This window comes from Hippocampus zosterae, chromosome 7, assembly GCF_025434085.1.
Source record: "Hippocampus zosterae strain Florida chromosome 7, ASM2543408v3, whole genome shotgun sequence".
Lineage (NCBI taxonomy): Eukaryota > Metazoa > Chordata > Actinopteri > Syngnathiformes > Syngnathidae > Hippocampus > Hippocampus zosterae.
In genome coordinates this window covers 19740169-19767357 of record NC_067457.1, presented here as the reverse complement: position 1 = coordinate 19767357, position 27189 = coordinate 19740169, and the positions used below count along the sequence as shown (strand labels likewise).

General features: G+C 43.2%; 1 protein-coding gene and 2 long non-coding RNA genes across 3 annotated transcripts; all 3 read right to left on the bottom strand.

Annotated features, from left to right (window-relative positions):
- Window positions 1–521: 521 nt before the first annotated feature.
- On the bottom strand, window positions 522–1921 carry sem1 (SEM1 26S proteasome subunit). Its single transcript, XM_052070067.1, has 3 exons — window positions 1784–1921; window positions 1263–1356; window positions 522–702 (listed from the first exon to the last, which is right to left on the bottom strand). Exons 1-3 carry the CDS (start codon window positions 1857–1859, stop codon window positions 660–662), a joined length of 213 nt encoding a protein of 70 aa, XP_051926027.1. The 5' UTR covers window positions 1860–1921; the 3' UTR covers window positions 522–659.
- A 2503-nt stretch (window positions 1922–4424) lies between these two features.
- On the bottom strand, window positions 4425–14443 carry LOC127603562 (uncharacterized). Its single transcript, XR_007963095.1, has 3 exons — window positions 14309–14443; window positions 9996–10040; window positions 4425–4933 (listed from the first exon to the last, which is right to left on the bottom strand). It is a non-coding gene; the product is annotated as an uncharacterized LOC127603562 (long non-coding RNA).
- Window positions 14444–21851: 7408 nt separating this feature from the next.
- LOC127603595 (uncharacterized) lies at window positions 21852–27187 on the bottom strand. Its single transcript, XR_007963106.1, has 2 exons — window positions 26740–27187; window positions 21852–22662 (listed from the first exon to the last, which is right to left on the bottom strand). It is a non-coding gene; the product is annotated as an uncharacterized LOC127603595 (long non-coding RNA).
- Between the last annotated feature and the right edge of the window lie 2 nt (window positions 27188–27189).

The window sequence follows — 27189 nt, the reverse complement described above, 5'->3', positions numbered from 1 at the left end:
AATGTACAGTATATATACACACACACACACTGTATATATATATCCCCCCCACACCCCCATTAATCGTGTCTATTCAATGTTGTACTTACTCCATCCTCTTAGTCTGTGGTAGTTCTTCTGCATTGGAGACAAGTTAACTAGCAAAGTACCGGTAAGTTGAGTGTAAAATTTTTGTAAATTTTAGCACCTTAACCTTCAGGTCTTACTCGTAAATTTCCACCCTGTCAGCTAAATTATAATGAACGTAAACGGCACTAATGAAAAAGTAAAATCAAACTTTAAAGATGATGTGAACAGATGGCGAACTAAAATTTGCTTCACAAAGCAATGGCAAATTTAATAGAAACAAAAACACACCATGTTTATAATACTAGTTATTCATTAGGTGCTTGAGCCATACAAATACATGTTCCTGAAAGTTCAATATGTAATTTATCTGATTCGGTTTCGATGACAAGACAATACACCTTATTTGATTAAATCCGCACAGCTAAAAAAAATTAAATACACTCAAAATAGAGTTCTTTTCTCAAAGTGTTTTACTTCTGTCAACAATTCATAGAAAATGAAAAAAAAACCTCTCCTTCCCTCCTTTTGTGGTCGACCTGTAATAGTCACATAGAAATGTCCATATTATCCAAGTGGATCTTGTCAGCCACTTAGGACGTCTCCATCTTGTAACCGTGTTTTTCCAGCTCCGCTCTACCAATAGAAAAAAAAAAAGAATGATACATTATCAATTAAAGCACTGAGGAGTCATACGATTGCCAACGTCACTCAAATAAAAACACTCATGTTGCACAGCAGGTGTGGCAATGGCATTTGAGAATTCATTTGATACATTTAGGTTAATTCCAATAAAAGCCAATGATAAAGCCGCAACAAGGAAGACAATAACTGGACTGCATCACATTATTTGAATGGGTTCCATTTTGCCCCCAAGTGTGAAATTACGCAACCAAGTAAATGTTTAGTTATCTGCCCATGGCGAAAAATGTGCCCGTCAATGAAACAAAGTGCACTTCCGTTCCACTGTGCGGAAACATGGGGATTAATGTAATAACCATCTCCAAACTCACAATTACTTGCACCCTAAGCCACTGACATGATTGGTTAGGTTGCCACGGCAAATTAAAACGCATTCTCTGGAAGCTAGGGCATGTTTATAATAACCGTAGAACAGGTGAGACAGTGTGACATCTGAAAATTATTTACTGAATCGGTACACTTCACATCAGCAAAGAAAGAGTCGTGTGGAATACCTTAACTGATTGGAGAAATCATCCTCGACGTTGTCGTCGTCCCAGTTGTCTTCCCAAACATGAGCGTCTTCATCCTCGTCCAAACCGGTCCAATCTAAATACATCCACAACAGGCCGAGAACAATGTGTGGAAAAGAGGTCAGAAGGATACGTTGGAAGGGAATCAAATGTATTTTTCAAAATACGTCAAAAAAAACAAACGTTTCTTTGGTTGGTGGCATGTGTCCATATTGTTTAGCTCAGTCCGCTAACGCATTTAGGCACATGCCAACCTAAATTAAACTTTGACAAACATCATTAAAATGACAAATGACGTAGAACATTTAACTGGTTGTATAACATTACTTAAATTAATCCGTTATACTGGCTTTCTTTAACGGGTAAACGGCGAATTACTGCTCGGTTAGCCTAGTTAGGTGAGCTGAGTCATTGCTACTAGGCCTAGCTCACATACAATGCGGACAATTAGTAAAACAAGAAGAGAAAAATAAGAATCACAACGTCAAAAACAATTTTCTAACCTTCGGCTGGGAATTCCTCAAACTCGTCGTCCTCCTCGAGTAGACCGAGGTCGACGGTCTGCTTTTTGTCCGACATGTTCACCAGCGGGATGCTCGGATGCGGATAAAGCTGGCGCGCAATGGATTGTGGGAACTTTTTAACTCTCCAGCGGGTAGCGGCTGCGCTGACTGCGCAATGAAGGTGCAGCACAGAGTTCTCTGCGTTAAGCCTCAAATGTACGATGTTTTAGCGTTCAGAAATTCCGGATTACTTTTGAAACTTATTAAAATGAAGTCATGTTACATCTAAATGGTAAAGCACTTTCAGTTTTATCGTCATTTTTTCTTCTCTAAAGTAAAACAATGCTGCATTATTAAATTATATAAACACAAACCATATTGAAGGGGTCTTCATTCCTGTTCCTATGAGGACTACAGTCCTGCTCTTTTCCATCACTCCCGGCTGCAACCAATCCGTTTCAAATGAGAAAATAATCAACAAGGACTGGAGAAGCTGGATTGCGATCCTGATCATTTGGATGAAATGTGTGGAAACAGGGAGCCATATTAAACATCCAGGAAACCGTCCTTCGAGGAACATGATTGGCCCTGAGCGGATTGTTTTAATCTTAATCACTTTTAACTTGCATTTAAATTGAATTTAAAATGACGCTATTTATTTAGATAGAGAGATAGAGAGATAGAGAGATAGATACTCATAGCTCAAGGTTTGGATTTCGAACCTCAGCGCCTGACTATCTTTGAAAGTTTTCCCTGTGCTTATATGGATTTTTAATTTTCCTCCCATCTTCCAAATCCACACTGGTGCAGTGAAGAATATAAATTGTCCTTAAATTTGAATGTTTGTTTGCCTTTATGTGCCCTGTGATTGATGAGAGGTTGTAAGTGTTGCACAGTTTTGCAACACATATGGATAAAAAAAAAAACCCCGGCCGTATTGTAAAACAGAAAATGCAGTCTGTCCGTCTCCTCCCTTAAAGCCTTTCCACCATCAATACTGTACACACATACTGCTCCTATTCTGCAGAGCCATAAAAGGCTTTTGCTCCTTCCTGAAAACATATGCACACAAGTCAGCAGTCACATCTTAGCAACCGCTTTTCATTGAGGAACAAACGCATACTGTATCCCATAGGCCTGCTCAAATAACGAAGCGGTAGCCACAGCTTAGATGTATTGTAGATGAATGAGACGGCTAATGTACTACAAAACCACTTGCACCACAATGGAAATGATTGACTGCTACTGTCATCTGTTGACTAACGGAGCTGAGGTTTAAGCTTTAAAGCACTTATTCGGTTTTATTTTGTAATTATTCTAAGCCTTTGCGCAAGACAACGCCACAACATGAGGAGGCGAAGCAAACAAAAGGCAATCAGAGAAGGAAATATAAATAGGTTTATTTGGAGGAAAAGCCTCGGGCCAGTTCGAGAAATACTTACATGGTGGGTTTTATTTATTTCATTTTTACTAATTAAAGCGTAAAATTGCCCCATGTCGCTTAAAAGCAAACTAATGGATGCAAGAATAGGGTTGGCATGCTTTAGGCTCTTTGCAGCCCATTGCAATGCATTTGAGGAGGAAAATCTCTTCAATGGAACCTCCTAAGACAAAACAAACACACCAAAAAGTTGTACTATTGGGAGGTCAGCTAAACTTTCCTGAGGGAAAATGCCTTTAAGGTAGGTCTGGACGATTAGGCAAAAAAATAAAAACAACAATTATTTGGATTGAGGTTGAAATCATGTTGTGGAAATGTGTGTTGGTACAACAACGACAAAAAGTCCTTGTATCTTTATATCCTTGAAATTTGAGGAAAGGAAAATTCCTTGAAAACTAAACTTTAATTATAAATTGGAAGGACACCAACAAAATAAAATAGTAAAAAGGTCAATAATGATATACCTAATTACAATAATAGTAAATGGAAAAACTATTAAAATAAAATAACGTACCTGCTGACCCTGTGCGTTTCAGCCTCTCAGGGGCAGTGTGGTGCCGTGCAAAGACACACTTCGAAAGAAACAGAAGAAGTTACGATTGCAAGTAATCGAATATTAATATCATAAACTGGGAATAAAATTGTTATTTGAGTCGTGTTGTCTCACCTATGTGTGTGTATTTCCAAATACAGCGTAAGTGAATTTTCTTTAGTTACTCCCGTAGTCGAAAGCTAATTTACTGTTAGCATTTGAATGGGATAATGTCATGACGTTGAAGCATTAACGCCAGCGATGTTTTAAAAACGAAGTGTTTTATAATATAATATATATTAAATATACAATATCGCAATTCGTTTTGTTGTGCGTTTCATTTTTGAGTAAACTTCATTACCCAGCTTGAAGCACGCTCGGGAGCGGCTTATCGTCAATCCAACGAGCCCGTTTAGCAAACATGTTGCATTCATGGTTCTTTCGTAACGTCGGAAACGCGCCCGTCTACACGTTTATCATTTTTCGTCGATTAGAACACGTGTCAAAGTTGGGTCCTCGGGGGCCGATGTGCTGCATGTTTTCCATGTCTCTCTGCTACAACACACCTGATTTAAATGATGAGGATCATTATCAGGCTGTAGCTTGCTGATGAGCTGATCATCTAGATCAGGTGTGTTGCAACAGGCAGACATGGAAAACATGGACATTAGCCCTGGAGGACCGGACTTTGGCATCTATGATTAGAACCTTTTGAAGATTGGGAGAAACCAACATCGAATTCAGAATTTAAATTTTGATTAATTCATTCAGTGCCAGCCATTTTCAGACCTATTTTAACCTCAGTCTTGGGGGGGGGGGGGGGTATAAATAGGTCCCTGGGATTGGATGTGTTGCGTCTGAAAAGACATATAAATAGGTATTTGGGAGTTAATTAGTTAATCTTCCAGCACTACAATACACTCTTGAAAAGGAAGTCAAGTCAAAAAGTAGTAAAAAAAGTTATCCAGCATCACAGAATGTATTGTATTCTATCCACAAGTGCATTTTTTTTTTGTCAATTGAGATCTGAACTGCCAACATTCTCTAGATTGTAGCCGACTCTGGTGCCAGTGTCACTCAGTCTTTCCCGGTGAAGCCCTGGGAAATGGCCTCCTCGTCCGCCCAGCATACCTGAGACTGCAGTTACATTGCGGCTGGCGCCTGTAGTCTCTCGTCTCTATAAAGAAAAGAAGAAAAAAATGTGAGTGCGGTGGGGGTGAGGGCCACAAAAGGGAGATACAAGGTGCCTGCCGTAGCGCACACACAGACTCCAGCCACCACGGCTTGTGTCTGAGTAATAGCATCACATTTCTGTCCTGAGACAAAGCCCCATGGGGAAGGACAGATCGATGGAGTTTACAAGTACTCTGAAAGAGACCGTGAGGCTCAGATAAAAGATTCTAACATAAGACCACAAGGCCCCTCCCCATAGACGCTACTGTGCGCCTCTTTATATCACTGACTGGGCTCGTGGCCTTGAGGCAGTGCGCACCGACAGAGGAAGGGTGGAAGTTTGAGAGTGTACCACATTGAGAGATGATCTCCCAAAGATTAAGCCCACTGTGCAACACTTACAACCTCTCATCAATCATAGGTGCACATAAAGGCAAACAAACATTCAAACTTAAGGACAATTTATATTCGTCACTGCACCAGCGTGGATTTGGAAGATGGGAGGAAATGAAAAATCCATACAAGCACAGGAAGAACATTCAAAGATAATCAGGAGCTGAGGTTCGAAATCCAAACCTTGAGCTATGAGTCTATCTATCTATCTCTAATGTTTATAATCCTCTTGTCTGGAATTTGTATGTGTGGGTTCTCTCTGGGTTCTCCGGTTTCCTCCCACATTCCAAAAACATGCATGGCAGGTTAATGGTCCACTCGAGATTTTCCCTAAGTGTGATTGTGAGTGTGAATGGTTGTTCGCCTATTTTGTGCTCTATGATTGGCTGGCAACCAGTTCAGGTTGTACCCCGCCTACTGCCCGAAGACAGCTGGGATGGGCTCCAGCATGCCCGCGACCCACGTGAGGATAAGCGGATTAGAAAATGGATGGATGGATGGATGGATGGATGATAATTTGATGCAAGTAGATTGAGCTCCACATTTTTTTTCAGTGCACTAAAGCCATCATAAAGATGAAACATTTTTGGTTGAGCCTCAGTGTTTTTAAAATGCCGTCAAAATACATTTTGACTGATATCTTTCATTCATTGGTTAACTCATTCATCTTTGACATTGAAGTTTGCACACAAGCGCCATTTCTGACTTAACTCCTCTAACACGTACACATGATTAAATTACATTTGCTTATCAAAGCTGTGAAGCCTCCAAAGGAGAAATGTAGGAGATCAGTCATGGTTAAAGACATAGACCAAGAGGCAGTGCGAACAACGCATTAAAGTGACTTAGCCGGCTTATTAATCAGGTAAATCCGAGAGAAACATGTCAACTCTACTTTAGAGGAAGTCCGCAGGGATCAAACTCTGTTTCCAGGATATGTCTGTCAAGCTCCTGTATTAAATTCAATCCTAGCCAGTCAGCAAGTCTGCTCTATTGTCTGTTGTGTGGACACGAATACTTTTTTATAAGAAAAGAGTTTAGAGGATATCAGTGCCGTGTGTATTTTGACTCCGAAAATAAAAGTGCAATGGCCTGTTTTATCTCCTGTTTGCTGTACGGAAATCTCTCTTCATTGAGATGTCTGTCATGAGGAATTCAAATTTCATATTTTGCCCCCACGTCTGCCTTGAAAAGTTCTGTCATCTGGAGTTTGAGGTACAGTTTGCTAACAGGCTAATGGTCCTTTATGACAGTACAATCTGATGTTTGTCCTGTCTGGCCTCCAGGTAATCCTGTCCAAATCGGCGGCTTAGCCCTGCTCGGTCTTAAATTGCATATTTTGTTTTTATCTGGACATGCTATCAGGGGGGCGGGGGGAAATGGAATATGGGGGGTCCAACTGACAGAGAGACTTTCGGAACAATGACACCCCTATATTGATACAGGAGGCTTACCGAAAACATTTCTGCTCCAACGGAGCGCGGGATTTCGATGCAGGCTTGGAAAAAGTCGACACAAATATGAATTAGTGTTGCAATTAATGATTATTTTATCCAACGATTAATCTGTGGATTATTTTGTCGATTCAGTGATGAGTCAGGTTTTAAATTCCATTCCTGCATTCAAAAACAGCAAATAATTTCAAATGGACAGTGGAGAAAATGCACCAAACGTAAATGAATTATTTCCCATTTGTTATATCCTTACTTTATTTTCCTGATGCTGATCATAACGGTGAAGATTCTTATTATTATTATTTTCGATCTAGCTAAGCTAGCCACAATGCAACTCCTTTGCATAGATTAGCCCAAAAAAAAAAAAAACTGAATGCTAACCTGCCCCTTAATAGCTTTAATGCAGCGATACACCCAAACCATCTTTTAATAAAACTAAAAAAATGGACACCTATTTCCAGTGATGTGTACTCACAGTTTCATAATAGCAGTGTGTCCGTTTTCCGGTGGCGCAGTCTTGTGCTGTATGTGAAGGCACTCACACGCTCTCACCATAGGTGGTAACCCTCTCTGACAAAAGCACTCTAATTGGAAGTACCCATTATCTGCAAAGTCTATCCTCATGCCTAAGTAATTAGCTTAAATTGTCCTTTGGGTAAAAAATCTTTTTTGTTGTAATGGTACATGATGAATGGCAGCAAATTTTCTTTGACTTCCCATCATCCTGAGATGAATTTAAAAAAAACACATACACATGATGAATTTGTTGCGGCACTTTGAAAACTGACACTGTGTTCCTTTCCCTTTTTTAAAAAAATAAATGATGTAGTGGAGTGCATTCGGGGTCAAGAGCGCGCGGTGATTCACGCTCACCTTTTTGCCTTAACGGCTTTAAGCTTGAAGTGCATCTTTTGTGCTGTGACGTGTCAGATCATCCCCACAAAGGGGCCTTTGTGGACACTGACACATGCGTGCGGCGAAATGCTGGCTCCACCTGAATTTCAACGCTTGCAGGTCAAGTTTGCTCACTGCTGAGAAAATAAATAGATCTCCTCCCTCCTTTATCTTTGTTGTCCGCGTACTATTTTGAGAAAGCTAATTACATGTCGTCGTTGCCTACATATCTATCATCGCTCTCCTTTGTCTCACTTTGCTGGAGCAAATCCTCCCTCTCTTCCTTGTTATGTATGTCAAGGGAGCGCATGTTCCTCGGTCGGGCGTCAGCGGATGACTGACAAGACCTGCTCCGCTCTTCTTGGACGGCTGTCACACTCTCAGCCACCGGGGATGCAAATGAGCAGATGCCAGAGGCGCCGGTGACAGCTCACCTCTGGCGTTCTGTCGGGATTCCAAATGACTGGCTCGGTTCAGCCGGCTAACGCTAATTATGTGCTTCAAGTTTTGCGGGTGCAAACATCCATCCGCGGTGCAGCGTGACTCAAACGTTGGAGCGTGAGGCATGCAGGCCCCGAGAGTGGTGTCCGAGTTGATATAAGTGTGTGGAATCCCATTTGGTAGAGTGACATATTGATTGAGCCCCAAATGTCAGGTAATCACGTTCTTTTTCATTGTTGATTTTCCCCAATTCCCCGACTGACTCTATGAGCACAAATTGCTCGCACGGAATCCCATGCGCCTAATCCCCCCGCATGTGGCCATCCCAAAACCCGGAAAAGTCTGTGATTGGTCTGATTGATAAATGAAGTCCTCCGTGGGCTTTTGGGAAGGGGGCCTCAGCGGGGTCTGGACAATGTACAGGAAACCCCGGACAGCTACTTATTAAGTAGTTAGGGCTTCAAGACGAGGCTGCAGACAGCCAATGCTGGTGGTCACCTGGTCCTCTTTTTTTGGGGGGGGGTAGGGGGGTGGCAACTCTCAGCCATCCGTCAGGTCTGGGTGTTTCGCGCGGGGAGCGGGACGCGGTCCACTCAGCTGCACCGAGGTCAACGGTTGCCTGTTTGCTCAGCCTGGTCAGGTAAAGAGGTGTAATTATTAGCGCTTTATCAAAACACACCCCCTGTTGATTTTGTCTTGGCAATGCGTTTTTAAGAGCGCAAGCAAGATCCCTTCGCTATATAAAAGTTCAAATGTCGTTTTTAGACGCGGCGGGTAAAGAAATGGGAAATCTTTGAAGTGTCGGTGATGCACTCGCAAACGATTTTAGACTCCTTTACTATACTTCACCCAGAAGCTCAGCCAATGACATTCAAAGTGAAACCTTTGTTGAAAGGAAACAATACTTTGTCGTTTGGACTCTTTATATTTAGCAAAAACGTAAACTGCGTCACCGATGATGATGACATAAATCATCCTTCTCCTAAATAGTTTCACGTGTCGAAATGAAGTCCAAGCTTTTTTGGGGGGGGGGGCCTTTTTACGCCAAAGCTATCTGATGTGAATGTGGCTTCACTAACGGAGAAAAGTCGTATTTTGCACAACTGCCAAGTACAAGTTGCTTTTGGCCATGTGGAGTGTTTATAAACCTCATCAAGGAAAAAACTCAAACATGCCGATTTTTGTGTCGGAAAATTATTTACGGCCGAATAAAGTCGTGTGCGACCGGTTGAAAAAAAAATGGCTCTCTGTAGCTCCCATTTTTCTTCCCCGACACTCTTGTTCATCCCTTCCGCAAGAACTTAGCAATCCTGTGTGCAGCGGGAAATAAATGAGTGTTTTATTTGAAGAAGTCGCTACCTTCCCGCCTGTTGTACAGACACACATATGTGCATCATCACTTCTTGATTGGCGTTGACCTCGGCTGATTAAACTGGTAAAGGGCAGCCGCTCATGCAGCTGGCGGTCTGGCAGTCCAGGGCCTCGGCGCAACCGGACTCAAAAGGCTAGCGTGACTGCGACGGAACAGATCAGCCACATCGTGACCCCGCTACACACGCTCCCAGTGAGAGTACTGTGCTGCACTTGTTCCCCCCCGGTAGAGACAAAAGAGTAAGGAACTTCCCCAGACCTTCATTTGGGGTGTTTGGACAACTCGGAGTGCACCCTGGGGCTTCCAGAAAGAAGGCGATGCAACGAGGCCGTGAAGCGTGCCATCACAGTTGCGTGGTCATATGCGGGAATTTCGTCTCAAAAATGTGCCCCATTGCGAGCAAATCTGTTTTATTTGCTTGTGAAGCAGACTCATTATACTGGCTTGTGATTTTTGCAGACGCGTCTTGTTGATGTGAAGTATATTTCGTGTTTTATAGAAAGATGACTCACGGTTGCTCCATTCCATGCTTTTTTTTCTGTTGTTCCTTTGGTGGCCTGCATGTGAAATAAAACAAAGGGGAAGCATTACTAATGGTTAACAGATCATTTTAGTCAAAGAAATGGCTGAGATCGCTACAAAACAAGCCGGTCATTTGTTCTCACAGCGGCTGTAAGAAAGTGCGCAATTACTCTCATATGGCAGGACAGATGGAAAACAATAGCACAGATTTGGGGTTAAAAAGCTGTTGGGAAGTGCGATGGCTGGCTATCAAGGGAAGGGCAAGTGAAAAAAAAAAGTCATCCAAATAGGTTTTTAACAGGAGGAGCGTTGGGCGTTGTTCCATCAAGCCAACTTGCTCTTGTCCGATGACAAATTGTCCTGCAGCGGGACAGGATGGTTCAGCCAGCTGGTTTGGCCCCATCGCCGGCTTGATTGATGGTGTTGATGTTCTAAATCGGTTGCCAAACGCGGGCGAGTACAGAACTTGTAATAGCGCGGCTGCAGATTGGCCCTGAAGATAGTAGGAAGTGGGAAGGAGGGGAAGCGAGGAGGGGTGGACTGCAGGGGAAAAGGACAAGTTCCCATGCATATGGCGGATGGGCATTTAGAGTAAGCGACCTTCGGCCCCATGTGGAATGCAAATCGGCATACTGTATGTAACATCCAGTGCAAGACTTTGGTTGACCAAATCAAAAACAAACAAAAAAAGCTCATTTTGTTCATTTATGTGATGGCTAAAAACGTCGCTAACACTCCCCAATTAAAAGGTGACTCCAATTTTGGCTCGCAATGACCCTACAGGTGTACCTAATGTTTTGGCCCATTCCCGTTGAGATCATTGCAATCCATTTCCCGTTGTTTATTTGTATTTCATTTGACGGAACATTAAAAAGTCCGTCAAGGATCTTCATGATGAAAACCGAACAGTCTGGGGTCATTGCTCGATCACTGCCGTACGGAACAAGTTGTGGCTCACAGTAATTACACCCGGAGCTCCTTTATCATACTTTTCAGCCGTTTAGCGTGCAACACTTTGATCAAGCGCGAGTCAGCCGACGATTGTGGATGAGGTTCTCCACCCACGCAAAAAAGGGGAAAAGGGCAGTGTGCGTTTACACTGCATTGTTTCTATCTTCATCTCAGCTTTTATAAGATTTCTTTTGTCACATTACCAAGGTTCCAGTTGCATGGAAACAAAGCACCCGACGAGACATAAGATTTTGATCATTTGAGCTGAGAATGGGAATACGGCCACTAGATCGATCGAAGGCTATTTGCTTGTTTTTTCTCTAAGATGAGAAAAGACATGAAAACACACTCATCGATGCACATGCAGTTTATTAGTCACATAAGGAAACATAATGGCTTCTTCTTTTCTCTTTCAACAAGTCGAGCACTTGTTGGGCCAACATACATGGCCTTGGGGCGTCTGGAGTGACATCATGAATTTGTCTCATTGTTTGCAGCGTGACGTGAAACCTTCCAATGTGTTGGTCGAGCTCTGATTTGTTCAGATTTTGAAACTATTTTCCCCATTGGAAACAAGTGATAGTGGTTCAAATAATCCATTCTTTGGTCAAACTGCCACCCTTGATGAAATCTAGATAGATAGATAGATAGTGTGGAATCCGTGTGGATTTTGCAAGTTCCCCCTGTGCATGGGTGGTTGTTCTCCACTACGGCTTCCTCCCACATTCCAAAAACATGCATGGCAAGTTAATGGAGCACTTGAAATTGTCCCTCGGTGTGATTGTGAAGTATAGGCTACGCACAGATACACACGCATCAGTGCAGTGAATCCTTGGATAACTTTGTTCACTTTTCACCCTTGGCAGGCAAGTGCACAAATGACAGAGGGAGGGAGGGCCTTGCAGCTGTGTTTCTCACCCGCAACGCCCCCCCCCCCCCCGAACCCCCTCCCTCGCGCACTCACAGCAGTACGCAGTAGTCACAGAACATAATAGTGAGGTAACCACAGCCTTTTTTCAGCTGTGTGTGCATGTGAATCTCCTTTATCTCCCGCCCTGATCGCCCCCCCCATCCCTCCGCCTTATCTCTTGCTCCCTCTCGCACTGCTGCCTCTCCTCCTCTCAGATATTTCATTCTCACCATGATTTCAGAGACCTCCACTTACTCCATTGTGCTGAGAAACACAAAAATAAAAGACACACAACTCGCCTTGTCGTCTTTCTCATCCTAATAAGCATCTCCGGCTTTGGTAATTACACGTTCAGCCCGCCGCATGAGTCGCTTGGCGGCGAGGACGCCATCGACTCTGCTGTCGAGGTGAGCAAATGCAATGGGTGAGTGACAGTGTTCTTTCTCAAGGGGGGAGGCTGTGCAAAGCAAGAGCACACGTGGTCGAGCACAGACCTCCGTCAAAGCCAATGTTACATCATGGCAGGGTTCCCAAACTTTACACATTTGAACATATGTTTAAATATATTACGCCGATTGAGTGAAATTCAACTCACACTGCTGTATATTAGTGTGGGTGATCTAGAGCAAGGTAGGCACAACCCCTTTTTTAATGGATGGACCTATGTACATAAATTTGGTCAAAAGCACACTATTTTAATACTCAAGAATACTCCATTCTATGATTTGATCTGAGTTAGCGATTGCCGTTTGGACAATTGTGGGAGTGAACGCTACCAACTTGATTCACGGCTCCCCTCATCCTCTTTCAATTCAGGCGTGCAGTTTACATGAAGCATAATGGATTCTTTGGAGTCCATGCAGGTGAACAGGCAAAATACGTTTAGAAGGAACTGCAAGATCTCCACTTGCGGATGATGTAAAGTTGTCCGTGACGCAGACCGCGTGTACCTAATATTATGACCAGTCAGGCATTGCTGATGATGCTGGATTCAAAATTTGGATTAATCATCACCTCAAAAGTACCTGAAAAGCACCTTCTGCTCTTTTTGTTTTTGACCGAAAGTGTTGAAGAGCTGACTCTCCTAATACGAGAGTGACAATTGGTTGCCTCAAGCTAAATAGAAAAGCTCAGTGTCCCGAAACAGCTGTTTCTTATTCTTCTTGCATAAAAAAAAGAACATTTACACCTATGTGCTCCTGAATGTTCCGTGAAAACCCGTGAGAGCCAGAACCTCTACACCCTCCACAACATAAACCTGCTCCTTTCAGAGCCAACTTCTAATTGATATTTTTTCCACAAACATCATCCAGTTCTGCAATGGCCTTAAATCTTAATCATCGCCGCTGCTCTCGACTAGACATGACATCATGCATGGCAACAGGTAGCCCAGTTTCTTCCACGGGTATTTAATCTTCAAGATTGCCATCATAATGGCTGAGCGGCCCGAGCCCCTGGTCGACGAAAGAAAGTGCCTCTGTGTGAAACGCTCCGATAAGCTATTCGAATAGCCCGCAAAGACAAAATGGGATGCAATGGACTTTGAATAACATCAACAGGGATCACCGAGAACCAAGACAGCTACGACGCATGCACATCGCCGCTTCCTGAGTTGGATGCTGTGGTGTCAGCCAGTTATTCCACTAATCCTAAACAGATTGGCCACAGAAGAAAACCCTCAGCCGGGCCGTCTCCTTGGCGCTTGCTCCGCAGAACACCCATTAATCGGCAGCACATGGCGATAAGTTATGGAAAGCATTACGGGCCTTGCGGTGCATGTGGTCCATGGGTTTCTGCAATGACTATACAGTACGCATGTCCTTTAAGGACAAACTCACTGATGAAGAAAGCTATTTGTTACCAGGTTTTGGGCAAAGTACTTCCAAAATATAATACATCACATAATACTAACCAATACTGGCGTTTGAAAGCAGTTACTGCAAAAGTGACACACAAAAAAAAACAGAATGAACTAAAATGTTCAACAAAACCTGTCAAATAAACACATGCTAGCTTAATGCTATCATATAAACACCAAACAGACAGGCTAACAGAAATGAACATTTAAGTTACGTTATCACCCGATCTAAACTACTAAAGGTATCCCAATCTCTGTGATATTAAAGTTGATTTGAAATCATACAGTATGTGCTGCTATTTTATCCAAATCTTTCCGCTTCTGTTTTGTCTTTCAAACAGGTGGTTGTACACAAGCCACATTCGGATGGAGGCAGCGGCCCCTTCACATGGCCTGGGGGGGGGGGGGGGGGGGGGGGGGGGGCTCCGGCCTCTGAAGCACTCCTTTGGGAGTTCCACCTCACGGACCCTGGCCTGCTCTCTTTCATGCAAATGTGCAGCCGTCGCACATGAATTTAACATCCTTTCGAAGGGGAACAGAGACACACAGTGTAAAGACACTCAGACGTGCAACAAAGCACTCACCTGCTCCTTCATTGCGTGGCTCAGTGTTATTACTGGCTCCAGCTAGGACATATGTCATTGAGCAGTGTAGGCCTGGTTAATTGGGGTTACCTCAAAAGCGGGCATAAAAATGATGGTGATATTTATTAGGCAACATTCTCGCTCCGTATCATGTCAGCGCATTAGCATGTAAAAGAGTTTCAATGCGGAGAGTCAGGAAATGTTACCACGCCGCTCTCCAAGATAATTTCAGTGCCACCTACATTCTCAGAGATGAGTCTTATTTTTTTGAAAACAAGTGAACAAGAGTGATGGGCGCCCATTGTGACCCCCCCCCCCTGTATGAAAACTGAATATTTTATTATATCACATGGTGGTGAAGTTAGCGGCTGGTCTTAAAATTGTATTGAAAGCTAATGAGGCTGAATATTGCATGTAAATGGAAATTAGCTGCGCCCAGCGGGGGGGGGGGTCTTTAAATACTGCCAAAGCATTGACGTTTTTGTTTTTTTAAGAGCTTGGTTTTGCTCGTTAAGAGTTGGCGGTTGGCCATGCACAGTAGAGATGCAGCTTGGCTATGCTTCCAAGCCATTTCAGTACTTGGAAAAATCAAATTTAGCAAGAAACATGAGGTTGACACTTTTTTTTCTTTTTTTTGCTTTAGTGGGCCACATACAACGCTATGGCAGGCTGGATTTGAGTTTGACAAGTCCAGGGCGTGCATCTTGCCCAAAATCAGCTGGGATGTGCATCACTTCACCCTAACGACAACAAACAGGAACAAAAATGGATCTTATCGAATAATACCGATAATAATAATAACAATAATAAATGCTCTTGCGATGCGAGAGTCCGGTCTCAATCGGCGGGGTCATCACAGTGCGTAAACCCCATCAGCTTCACCAGGGCCCGCCACTGACCACGGTCATGATCCAGGTCCACTGCGTCCTCCAGCCCCCCCTGCATCTCGACTGGCCTTCCGGAGGCGCATCCGTTAGCTTGGACATGTCTTCCATTTACCCCTTGGAACACCCCACTCGTGTCATCTTTTCATTCGACCCAGCTACAATAACGGCGATAACTTAAAATAATATTTCGGAAGTCCAGAAACGGACTGCGACGACGTCCCGATTTGTGACAGGATAAATCCTGTGTTAAGCCAGTGCAAATAGCCACTAAACACACGACAAATAAACAGCAACAGGGTGGCCATTCTCAGTTTGGAATAGGCATCTCCTCAACAGTGTTTGTGGCTGATTCGCTGCCACATTTTTTAACGTCATCATCCGGACAACTTTGTTGACCTTGGATTATTTGACTGTTTGCTATTCATCATCCAACCTTGCAATTTGAGTGACTGGCGGTTATGGAAAGCCCTCTTTCAGCCTCAAACTCATGCAGGTAGATGCCGGGTGTTCTCACTATATACGAGCCAACAGAAAATACGGCAGCATCTCTCAAGTCCAACATGATCGCCGGGTTACCTCCTGGTTTTTGTAAACAGAAATCCCCCATGTAGATTTTAAAGGCTATGGTCACTTTTTAAGATCCACTACAGTCAGAGGTGGGTAGCAACGAGCAACATTTTCTCCATTACATTAACTTAAGTAAATATAGGTGACCTTTAACTCCATTTTAAAAACATAAAATTTGCTTTTCAGTGACATACTGTATATATTAAATAGATTGATTTTTTTGGTGGCTTTTCACACTTTTAATGATCAACTTTATACAACTCCATATTATTGTAGCCTGGAAATAAAAAAGAGGTCATCCCACACACAAGAAGACTATTGTCTAGTTCTATGTTTTGTTTTGTTTTTGTCCACTTCACACCTGTCAGCCTGTTATCGTCTAACCAACCATTCACTTTTTTGCTTGTTTGTTTGTTTTTTATAGAACAGCACCCACGTACCCACTGAATTAAGTGCTAGTCTGAAAACCCACATAAGCACACAAAACTACCAGGCAGATTTGAAATCCATTTTTATCATCGCTCTTTCTTTTCCCGATGCGTTTCTTTTCTTGTATGTGTATTTTAAAAAAAAACTACTGCTTGGTGTAAAGCAGTCAATTCAAGTTCTGCTTTCATAGTCGTTGGCCCGGAGGAATATGCGTTGTGGTTGCAGCGGCGGTGCCAACACCTCCTAGCATGAGTCCGTGGAGATTACATTTTAAGAGCTTTTAATGCTCATTAATACTTCTGGCTCCTCTGGGTTTGAGATCTGTCTACTTCTCTGTGCGGCTCACAAGAATCTGTGCCATTGAGAGATCTGTGCCTACAAGACACGTTTTTTTTTGTTTTTAAATACAACCAAAATAAATTACAATGTGAAAGCAGACCAATCACTGTGTATTAAAAAAAATGTCTGGACGTACACAATTAGCAATTTAATGTCTGTGTAATCCATTCAATTTGTAGTAGATATACAAATAGGCCAAAATAATATTGTATGCATATTTACATGCGGCAATTGTAAGATTCTGGCTTGAGTTATTCCTGGTTGGAAATATCACTTGGTCTCTTACTTTTTATGAGCCATCCAGTCAATGTTCCTTCCCCCCAGCTTTGGTATTTGCACTTGAATCCGACACACGTAAAACTCAGGGCATATCTGTTGAAGTACTCAAAGGAGCAAAGCTACATCGCATTTTCTTGGGCAAAGCGCGATGTGGAAGTTTTATGGACGATTTGTGACGTCTCTTTGCCAAGTACGGTTGATGAGCGCAGTATTCAGTTTCAGTTCCACCGGGTACGTCTTCGTAAAACCACAAACAGAACTGTGCTTTTTTTTTTTTTTATACCTCTGTTTATGTATGACCTAAATATGCAAGTATGCGGCGGACTCTTGGCGGGCAGCTTCTACCCTTCTGGGAAGACTTTAGATGAGATTATTGCATTCAAAGGTTGCTAATGTTGGACGCGAGGCTCAGGCTAACAATTTCTGTCCATCCCAGAGGTGTTCTTCGATACCAAACTCAACCAAGCGTTTATGGACCTCAATTATTTCACTCTAATTTGACATAAATAAATGTTTTTTTACAAAAAAAATATTTTTGCCTCACTGCATCAATTGAATGGCAACTGTTGCCGCCTTTTCTGGTGTGACCGCTTTGGCTAACTGGGAGCAGTATAAAACATACTGTTTGCTGAAACATCTCAACATCTCATCAGTGCGACACTAATATCAGTCGTTCTCTGCACAGGATAAAGAATATATGACCACATTTGTTTACATTTGTTGCTCCACTATTTGTTATCAGTCTTAAAGGCTTATAGCACTGTAACATGCAGTCTATGCTATTTAGCTTTTGCACTAAGATAGTAGCCTAAAACACAAAGTTGTTTTCAATACACAAGGTGCAACTCCGCATGGTAAACTTTTGGCCCGAGTAGAAATGGTTATTTTTGACATCAGATAGTATCATCTCTCAGTTGAATGAACGTTTTGTGCCGATTCAATCAATTGCATTAACTTTTCACAACCTGCGCGATGGACCCAATTCTCCAGCTCGACATTGCGGAGAGCCGAACAAGACATTTATAGCCATGAGTTGTGACGCGTATTTGAAAGGCTGCGAAATGGCAAAGGGAAACACTGATTTGTTTTGGCTGCGCAACGGTGAGCCAAAATGCATAACAGGCTTGTAGACTTTGATGATGTACTGCGCTGTGAGAAAGGGAAAAATGATTTTGTATGATCCACAACCATACATGCATGCGGCCCTATCCCACCACTCCTGAAATAAAATCTTGGCAAATGTTATGGGGAGGGGGCAAGGAGGAGGGGGGGGGCTTACAAGGAGACATTTTTGACTGCTACTCATAAACCTTTTTTTTTTAATTTAAATTGGCGTGCTCCCATTATTTGTTCACAGGGGCTTTGAGTCCATCAAGGCAAATGTGTTCCACTGTATGTGCGAGGGGAGTCAGACAGAGAGAGATGGGGGAAGGGGTGGGAGGGAGCGAGGGAGAGAGGAAGGGAGAGAGGGAGAAAGGAGGTGGGATAAACTGCAGCCAGGTGTCAGCCGTTGCCATGGCATTCCATCAGGCGACTCCATTGCGGATCATCAGTGCTGCTCGTGTGGTGCGAGAAAAGAAAAGTGCCTCTACAGTGCTGAGCTCCCACCCAGGAACATACACAAGAGTATATAAGATGATCTGCTCGGGTGGTGCATTAATGACAAAGGGGGCCTTTATAGGAATGCCGCAGAGACCACGTTTGCGGTTACACGAGTACAGTACTTGTAAAAAACAATTGTATGAATAACTATATTAAAGAAAGAAAAATCGCCGACGCTGATGTGGTGGCGATGATGTGAATGTAAACGGTTGCTGCGGTAAAGGCCTCAGCTCCCCTCATTCGTTCTAATGTTGTTGGGGGGGAAATATTGCACCCTAAAATATAATATCGTACAAACAAACAGAATTTGTCAAAGTGCTCAGCAATTTAAAAAAAATAATGTCAATTGATTTTTTCCCCTCAATATTGTGATTAGGATTTTTTTTAAATCAGATACTGTAAATTTTTCCAGGTCCTCTTACCCTGTATTGTTTTGAACAAATGCAACCAATGAATTAATCAACAATAAACTATAGAAGGCGGCCCGGTAGTCCAGTGGTTAGCACGTCGGCTTCACAGTGCAGAGGTACCGGGTTCGATTCCAGCTCCGGCCTCCCTGTGTGGAGTTTGCATGTTCTCCCCGGGCCTGCGTGGGTTTTCTCCGGGTGCTCCGGTTTCCTCCCACATTCCAAAAACATGCGTGGCAGGCTGATTGAACACACTAAATTGTCCCTAGGTGTGAGTGTGAGTGCGAATGGTTGTTCGTTTCTGTGTGCCCTGCGATTGGCTGGCAACCGATTCAGGGTGTCCCCCGCCTACTGCTCGAAGACAGCTGGGATAGGCTCCAGCACCCCCCGCGACCCTAGTGAGGATCAAGCGGCTTGGAAGATGAATGAATGAATAAACTATAGAACATTTACTATTTATTTTATGAGTTAGGCTGATGCTAATATAAAGACAACACACTTCCACTTTTAAATACTTGCGATGCTAATTTTACAAAATTCTACCAAGCAAGTGGAAACAAAAGTCAGCAAGTCATGGACATAAAAACCTTATGAGCAAGACAAGACAGCTAAATGGAAAAAGGTGGATAGTTTCTGCTTTTAACCAGCTCAAAGCTTTTTTTTTGTCCCCGGAGGAAGAATAAACTTTTGCATGTTCATGACTTGCTTTGAATTCCAAATGTCAGTGACATTTTACCTCCGCCGTGCTCACGCTGCTCCGGCATGATTATGCTCGCCACTGCCCATGGTTTTCATGAATATCACCCGAGATTGCCGCAAAAGCTGCGCGTTGGATACACAAAGCATCCTCGCCGCTATTGGCAACCGCTCAGCGTCAACTGTCCGTATTCACCGACTCAACGGCACTCGCCCGCCGCAATTCTTAGCAACTGTTGCCATGCGTAACATCGTTGAACTGAACCTCTCTCTTGCTCTTCAAACACAAATGACTAATCCGTGGCTGAGCACACTGGAGGCTCTCGGAGCGGCCTCTGGAGCCTCCAGAACCCCCCCCCCCACCCCCACCCCCCTCCTGACGTCACCCTCTCCTGGATGTCTCCTCATTACTTGATAATGTATTCACGCTTATGCCTCCGCGGCGCTCGCCCTGGCCTCGTAATGGGAGGAAGCAGCGAGCTGTTCCAACGAACCTGGCCCAATTTGCACTTCATTTTATTAACAAAAAAACAGCCAGACCGCTTTCGTTTTGGCGGGGCCTCGCCGAAGACCGCCGGGCTCCAGAGTGCATCGCTGACAAATTTCCTGCAATGTGACGACAGGATAGAGACTCTCAGCATCAGTGGGGTACCTCCGCCGGCCCCCTAGGAGATGCTGTCATTATGCATGTTTGCAATCATGGGTAGCTGAATACCCTGGCTGGAAGTGAGGAAGAGGACTGGCTGCTCGGGAGGGGAGGGGGGTTGGGGAGGGGGGTGGGAGAGAGAGAGAATGAATGTTTCTGCTCCTCTGCCGTGTTTGGAGCTTTCTGAAATGCACGCGCTATCATCGCTATGTTGTGTTTACCGCAGCGGGAGGCAAACACAGAGTCAGAGAGAAGAGGCGCGGAAACGCCAGACACAGTAAAATGAGCAAAATACATATATTAGGAGGACTCTCTGCATTCAGCACACATACGCTGTGCAAGAAAAGGAAAACTCATTTGAATAGAAATGGAAGACGAGCAGGGAGTGTGTCTTTATATCAGCGTTCATCCCTCTCTTTCTGCCCCCCCACCCTTTTTTTTTTTTTAACACCCCATGCATGAAAATATCCAACCCAAGGCCCGAGACGAGTTTAGCTGAGAAGTCAGTGTTAATTTTCTTCCTGTTGCTAAGGAGACTCTCTGTCACACAGAGGCCCTGATTCCCTCCCCCATGGTCACTGCGCTTTCAGTCAAAGAGGCTTTTCTCTTCGCCGAGTCTCCTCCGTTGTGCAATCAGACGTTGAGGAGCATCTCGGCTGCGTGGGCCCGGAGACCCCAACATCTGGGAGCTGTGTTGTGTTGATTTCCATTGGGAGGGAGGGAGGGAGCGAGGATGGGATGTCTCCCCAGTGAGCGATTCAGAACAGCTACTTTAACACACAGCCAATCTTCTGCTGTGATTATCACGCTTGTGTTTTTGTGGGGTGTATTATACGGGAGTAAGAGACCCACTTCCCAAGTGTCTGCAGATTTTCGCGTGGTAGCCACGGCATTACGGGCTCATTGTTCACGCCACCACTATAGTTGAGCAATACTTGATTGCTTTTAAGCAATGATCGTCACATTTTTGGGTGCATATGTGTTGAGCGAATTTTATAACAACATCACAGGGGCAATGCTTTCCAGATAACAGATGGGAATTTCCCACGGGGCAGACGGAGAGACAAATAAGCCTGAGCTTTTATGAAAAATTTTAAGCAAAAACCACGCATCCCCCCCTCTGCCCTACAACAAGCAGGCACCATTTGCGCAACATTCTGTCCAACGGTAGACCTTCAAAATAAAAGCATGCCGTTTCAGCATACGTTTCTTGGCCCATGTGGTGCATGTATTGTATTGTATTGTATTGTATTGTATTGTATTGTATTGTATTGTATTGTATTGTATTGTATTGTATTGTATTGTATTGTATTGTATTGTATTGTAACCCGTTGCACTGTAGTAACCACTGTCCCTGAAAGGGTTAAAGGTCATACTAAAAAAACATAAGCACAGCAACTGCGATGCTAATTTCTCATTGGCCAACGGGTACGTTAATTGCACCTTCTGAATTCTGTCACGTATTGAGAAGCCACGTGACATGATCATGAAAAATAATTTTGCTATCATCTGTGCAGTTGAGAGCATCATTATAAGAAGACAATTGGGAATTAAAAAGCAGATGACACAGAGTGAGTCAGTACTGTGGTGTGGTTGTTTTTCCTACTATGTAGCTGACTTATCCCCATTTGGGTTGGTGGAAGTTGATTTGAAAGAGCAAAATGTCATTTGAAAAATCACCAAAACCTTCCTTTTGTTGTAAAGAACTTTATCTTTGACACAGTCATAAGAATTTTCTTTTCTCATCCAGGGAAATGTTTCTCAATGAATTTCACATTAGCAAGGCATTTAAAGCAATCTTATATAATGACAGTCCGTTGAAATTTTTTTTCAGATTTACATTCAAATGACACCGAGCAGCTAAAAACAGCATGAGAGAAAATTTGAATATCAAGGACACATTTTCAACTCGATGATATACACTAAACGTAACAAAATGTCATTTGCACATTTTCCACAATCGCGCGCTTTGACCATAACGTGAAAAATGTTTACAGGGAACAAATGTCCTTGAAGTGAATATTCAGGGCTGTTCCTTGAAGAGCCAGGCACAAAATGACAGGGATTTCACTGCCGAATCCTTTTAGCAGGACATTGACACATGAACCAAGGAAAAAAAAAAAAAGGAGGAAAAACAAGAGCAGGAATTAGGCAGCGATGGGTGGGAGGGGGGGGTGAAAAAAAAAGAGTAGACAACCAATTTGGGAGTAATGCAACTAAAAACTGACAAGTGTAATTTCATCCATCTGGGCCGATGTGTAAAAAGCGCTGGCCTGAACATTCCCCATTCCCCTCTGATTGATCTTCCCCGAGTCTGAAACACCTATTATTAGCCACCAGTCTAATAGCACCAGGATGGCTCGGCGCTCTCCCAGGGGCCAAATCTCCGGTCATCTGCCCCCTCACTCACCACAGCTGTGGAAGCCAACCAGGGGGAGACGGATTGGGAGGGGGGGAAAGGGGAGGCTTGGAGCTGCCATGAGGGGATGCATGGAGGCGTACCTGTTGGGGGATGTATTGAGGGGGCAGGGGGGGGGGGAGAATTGGCGGCAAAGGGGGGTGAGAGAGAAAGTGATTGAACATTGGCAATGTCGTTGGAGGGGGGGGGGCAAACACAACATGTAAGTCATATTTTCACCACGTTACATTCCAAACATTTCACGGCAAGTCTAAGAAAATGTTCCCGCAAAAGTGGAAATACTGAAATCATAATGTTGTGGTCTCAATTGAATCACGACCTACTCTTACTCTCGCTACTTGAATGGCAACAAGTGGATTCGGAGGTTAATTGTATCTTCTGCCATCGAGCGGAACGATGTTGAATTGTTCTGTCGGCCACTATACTGTATGTGGCCGGCATAGACAGGTCAAGAAAGATATCTTATTTGTCATAAAGGAACAACGTTTGGAACAGTTAGAGAAAGACTTGTTTGTTAAAACTATCACGATGATCTAACATTAGTACAAATAAATATTTAAAAATCGGCCGTCTGTGGCCCCTTCGTAATTGGAATTGAATTTGATTTCCAATAAACCACCACGTCTGAAGAAAAACAACCATTCAGAGACAGAGGCACCGCAGAGCCCCATTGTTAGCCACAACTGCTACATTGGTAGCATGATGTTTTCATAAGGGAGGAGCAGGGATGGAAGAGGGGGTGTATAGCGGATATTTTAAAGAAAATAATTTGAGGCTATGATTCATCTTATGTAGCTCAAGTTGTAAAGACCTTCCTCAAGTTTCAATGAAACAAACTGGAGGCCAAACTAATGATTTTCCTCCTAGTTCCAATTATGAGCTACATGATGGCATTTTCCCCCCACAATTTCATTCCTTTGGAGCAAGCTCTTCCAAAAATAATCCGCTCCTTAATGAAATCATAAAATTGCCACCTTTTTGAATAAATGACCCCATTCTTGAATAAACTATAGCTTTTCACACACACACACACACACACACACACACCAGAAAATTCATGATAAAAGGCAATGTTCCGACACTCAATCGCAGAGAGCAACATGGAGCATAAATGCTGATCGCCACCTTGCCCTTTTTGGGGTGATTTTTTGGGGGGGCTGCATAAAATGTCGCAAGTCTGCTGTTAATCGGCTCTTCACTCACACTGATTGATTGGGCCCTCAGGTGAGGCCTAATGCATTTTAAAGGGCAATGATGACAATAATTGGATACCTTCACTTCACCAAAATGGACAACGTCGTAAAAAATGTATCCACTCAACACTGAAAGATCAGATGTAAAAAAAAAAAGGAAAAAAGCTTCCATCAGTGTTTTTCAGGCCATGCCATCATAATTATGATATTATGAGGTTACGGCTGATATGGAAACGATAAAGGCCGAGAGTGTTTTTACATTTTCCTGTACATAAAAGTGACGTTATAAAGACATTTGGGTGACTATTCGATGATTCTTTTCAATGTTGCTGAAATATTAAAGAGTGGCTGGGTGGAAGTTAAATATAATAACATGGTTGTGAATATTTGAAAGCTGATACGAGGGCAGTTTCACGTAGGAGGAGATTGTTGGCTCTTAAACAAAGGTGAAGCTATCGCCTGACCGGGTTGTACCATGAGAAAGAGAGCTCTGCGTTTCAGCAGGTGTGACTTCCATTCTCTTTGCTTCGTTTCCACCTCACTTCACATTCTTCAGCTCCTCGGGTTTGCAGTGCGGCGCTGAACATTGCATTTCCTTTTGCAGGGCCACTTATTGCTTGATTAAAACAATGGCGGCCAACATGTCATCCTATTCATTTTATAATCTTTTTCAAAAGGGGAGTATATGATGATGAATGAGCTCCTGAGACTTATTCTGCTGTATTCAAAATATGACGTTTGCATTTGATGGTATATTTTCAACATTCCGATATCATAAAATCCCATAGGAGTCATTAAATATGAAGCATTCCTCATTAAAAAAAAAAGTTGCCATTGGATCCGAAGCTCTCGTGGTTTCTTTGCCAAATTTCAACAGTGTATCGTAGCCTCTCTTCATGGGGTCCCCGATTATCTTGAACCATGCAGTCCAATTCCCGAGCCCACCTGCTGTGGAATTCCTCCAGTCAAAATATGGTCACGTGCTATTAATAATAATTTACTTCTATCGATATAATTCCATGCGTATTCTAAATAATAATGGGAAAACAATATTTTTGGGATGAATGTGCTCAAGTGGCAACCAGAAACATAATAATAATAATAATAATAATCATAATAATAACTGCTTGTCTATTTGTTTTCCTGTTATTCCAGTGTGCCATAAATGCACGCCCAGTGGTTAATAATTTCTCCAGTTGTCAGATATTCTTTATCAATCCCCCCCCCCCCCTTCCCTCACTGTCTGCATGATGAAAAGGTGCTCTAAATATTCAGTTTTGTTTAATGAGTGCATGTGAAGTAGGCCTGGCCCTTGGACAGCATTAGAGGCCAAGCATGTCATTTGCAACCTCTCTGTAACAAAAAAATAAATAAAATAAAATAAGAAACATGAGTGAGGGGCGTAGGGTAAAAAAAATGAAGAGGATTTTTCAGCTGAAAGAAAAAAAGGTATCTTTGTTTGGGCGCCTTTGTTTACTAGGGTGACTCTTTTTTTCTTTTTTTTTTTAATTTCAGACAAATTCATCGCAACGGCTTTCAAACAGGAAAATGGAAATGTTGCTTCTGCCCTCTATTTCAGCGTCCTGGCAACAGAGCAATTTTCTATCATCAGGGATAAACGGCTTCGAACAGTACATTCTGGGAAAAAAAAAGAAAATAATAAAAAAAAAAAAAGAAGCCTGTGATTGCTGCCCTTCCTGTCTGTTATCTAGCGACCAAATCCTCTCCTTCATAGCGACCACTGTGCTCCCGCACATGATAATGTCGTGGATTACATCGAGAGTGGAGAAAGGGGGTCCCATGCCGCGCAGCACGCACGTTTCAGAACATATTCCAATTCCTGCTCCATATTTCAAGATTTCCGTCTCTTTTTTTTCGCACGTCGGCTGTGTGTCTTAACAGAAATTGAAATTAAATCCACGAGGACACCTGCGCCATGGAGATGATATGCCAATGAGTCCGCTTCCTCGAGGCATAATACATCTCATTTTCCACACACCATTTACGTTCAAACGATTGCGTCATTTCGGTGCGTAAAAGCAGTGCGCACGCCGTTTGGCAAAAAAAAAAAAAAAAAACGCTTGCGTTCAGGGGGTACGCACGTGGTCATTTGTGACTGACGCAGTGTGTGTGTGTCGCCTTCAAGGTTGTCTGTGACACGCCAGTGGGGAGACATCAAGTCTCATAAAAGCCTCTCGGTTTTCTCTCTTCAGTGGCAACCGCCGGGCCCCCTTCTGCAAGCCAAGGGGGTGGCTTTCCGCGCAAGCCAGTCAAAAACCACAGTCGCACTATTCTGGTGGAGATGCAGCTCCCTTGTTAACGCACACATATGATTTACACTTGGGGCCACGCGGGGGGAGGAAGACGCGCGGTGGCGCGCTGTAAACAAATTTGAGCGTTTATTTCACTTTCAAATATGGACAGTAGCCTTTTTTTTTTTTTACAAAAGCAGGTTGGGGTATCAGGGGAATCCCTGGACAAGTGATTTTAAAGAGTCATTCATCAGTGTTCATAAGACAGAGCACTTATATTAAACAGCCATTGATTGAGCTCCGGGTCAATCATCTACTTGCAGGAACTAAGTGATTTTTTTTAAACGTGAAGTTGAGCGTTCTGGGCGTTTTGGCGAGCTGGAATTTGACAAAATAATGAGCGCATGCATGAACTGAGATAACAATGCACGTATTGTATCGTTATTATTGTATTTTTAAAATATCGATACCGCACCGGGGAGGGGGGGGGGGGGTCTGTTAAATGAGCCCCGGTTGGGTTCTAAATTTCTAAACCAACAAAGTGGAGCATCGTGTTGAAACGGCCGTTCAATAGATCACCACTACCTTTAATCGACTCGAATCGCAATTTTTAAGATGGTTATTTTAAAAAAATATATACGTTCAAGCTGTAAAATCAAAGACAAGGAATAATTAGCAATAAAATTAGCAGCACCGCAAAAGACGATTAACCTACCTTCAACCCTGCTCCCATCCGTCTATTTTATTCCGATAATATTTTTTTTAACTACGTTGGAAATAAATCCCCGTGGATGTGTCGCAGCATCGCCCGCCCGCCTGCGTGCTTCTCATCTGGTCTCCTGCTTGTGTAAAAATGACGATCCGGCAGCCGGGTTGTTGCACTTTTAAATCGCAGAAAGTAAATAACAACCGCAGTTGACGATAATAGCAAGGTAGCAAGTTCTCGTTAGGCGGAAAAGTGAAACTAAACGCCGCGTTGAGACGACCGTTCTTGATAAGAGGATAATTGAGGCGACGCAGGCGTGTAATTAGAGTATAATTTATGCTATATCCACTTTTATTCCAACCTCCCAAAATAAAGCCAGTCCACCATCATTACGGACGAATTATTCTAAATTTTATGGCTGCAATTTGAGGAAAAGTGTGCCCGCTAATCAAATAGGTC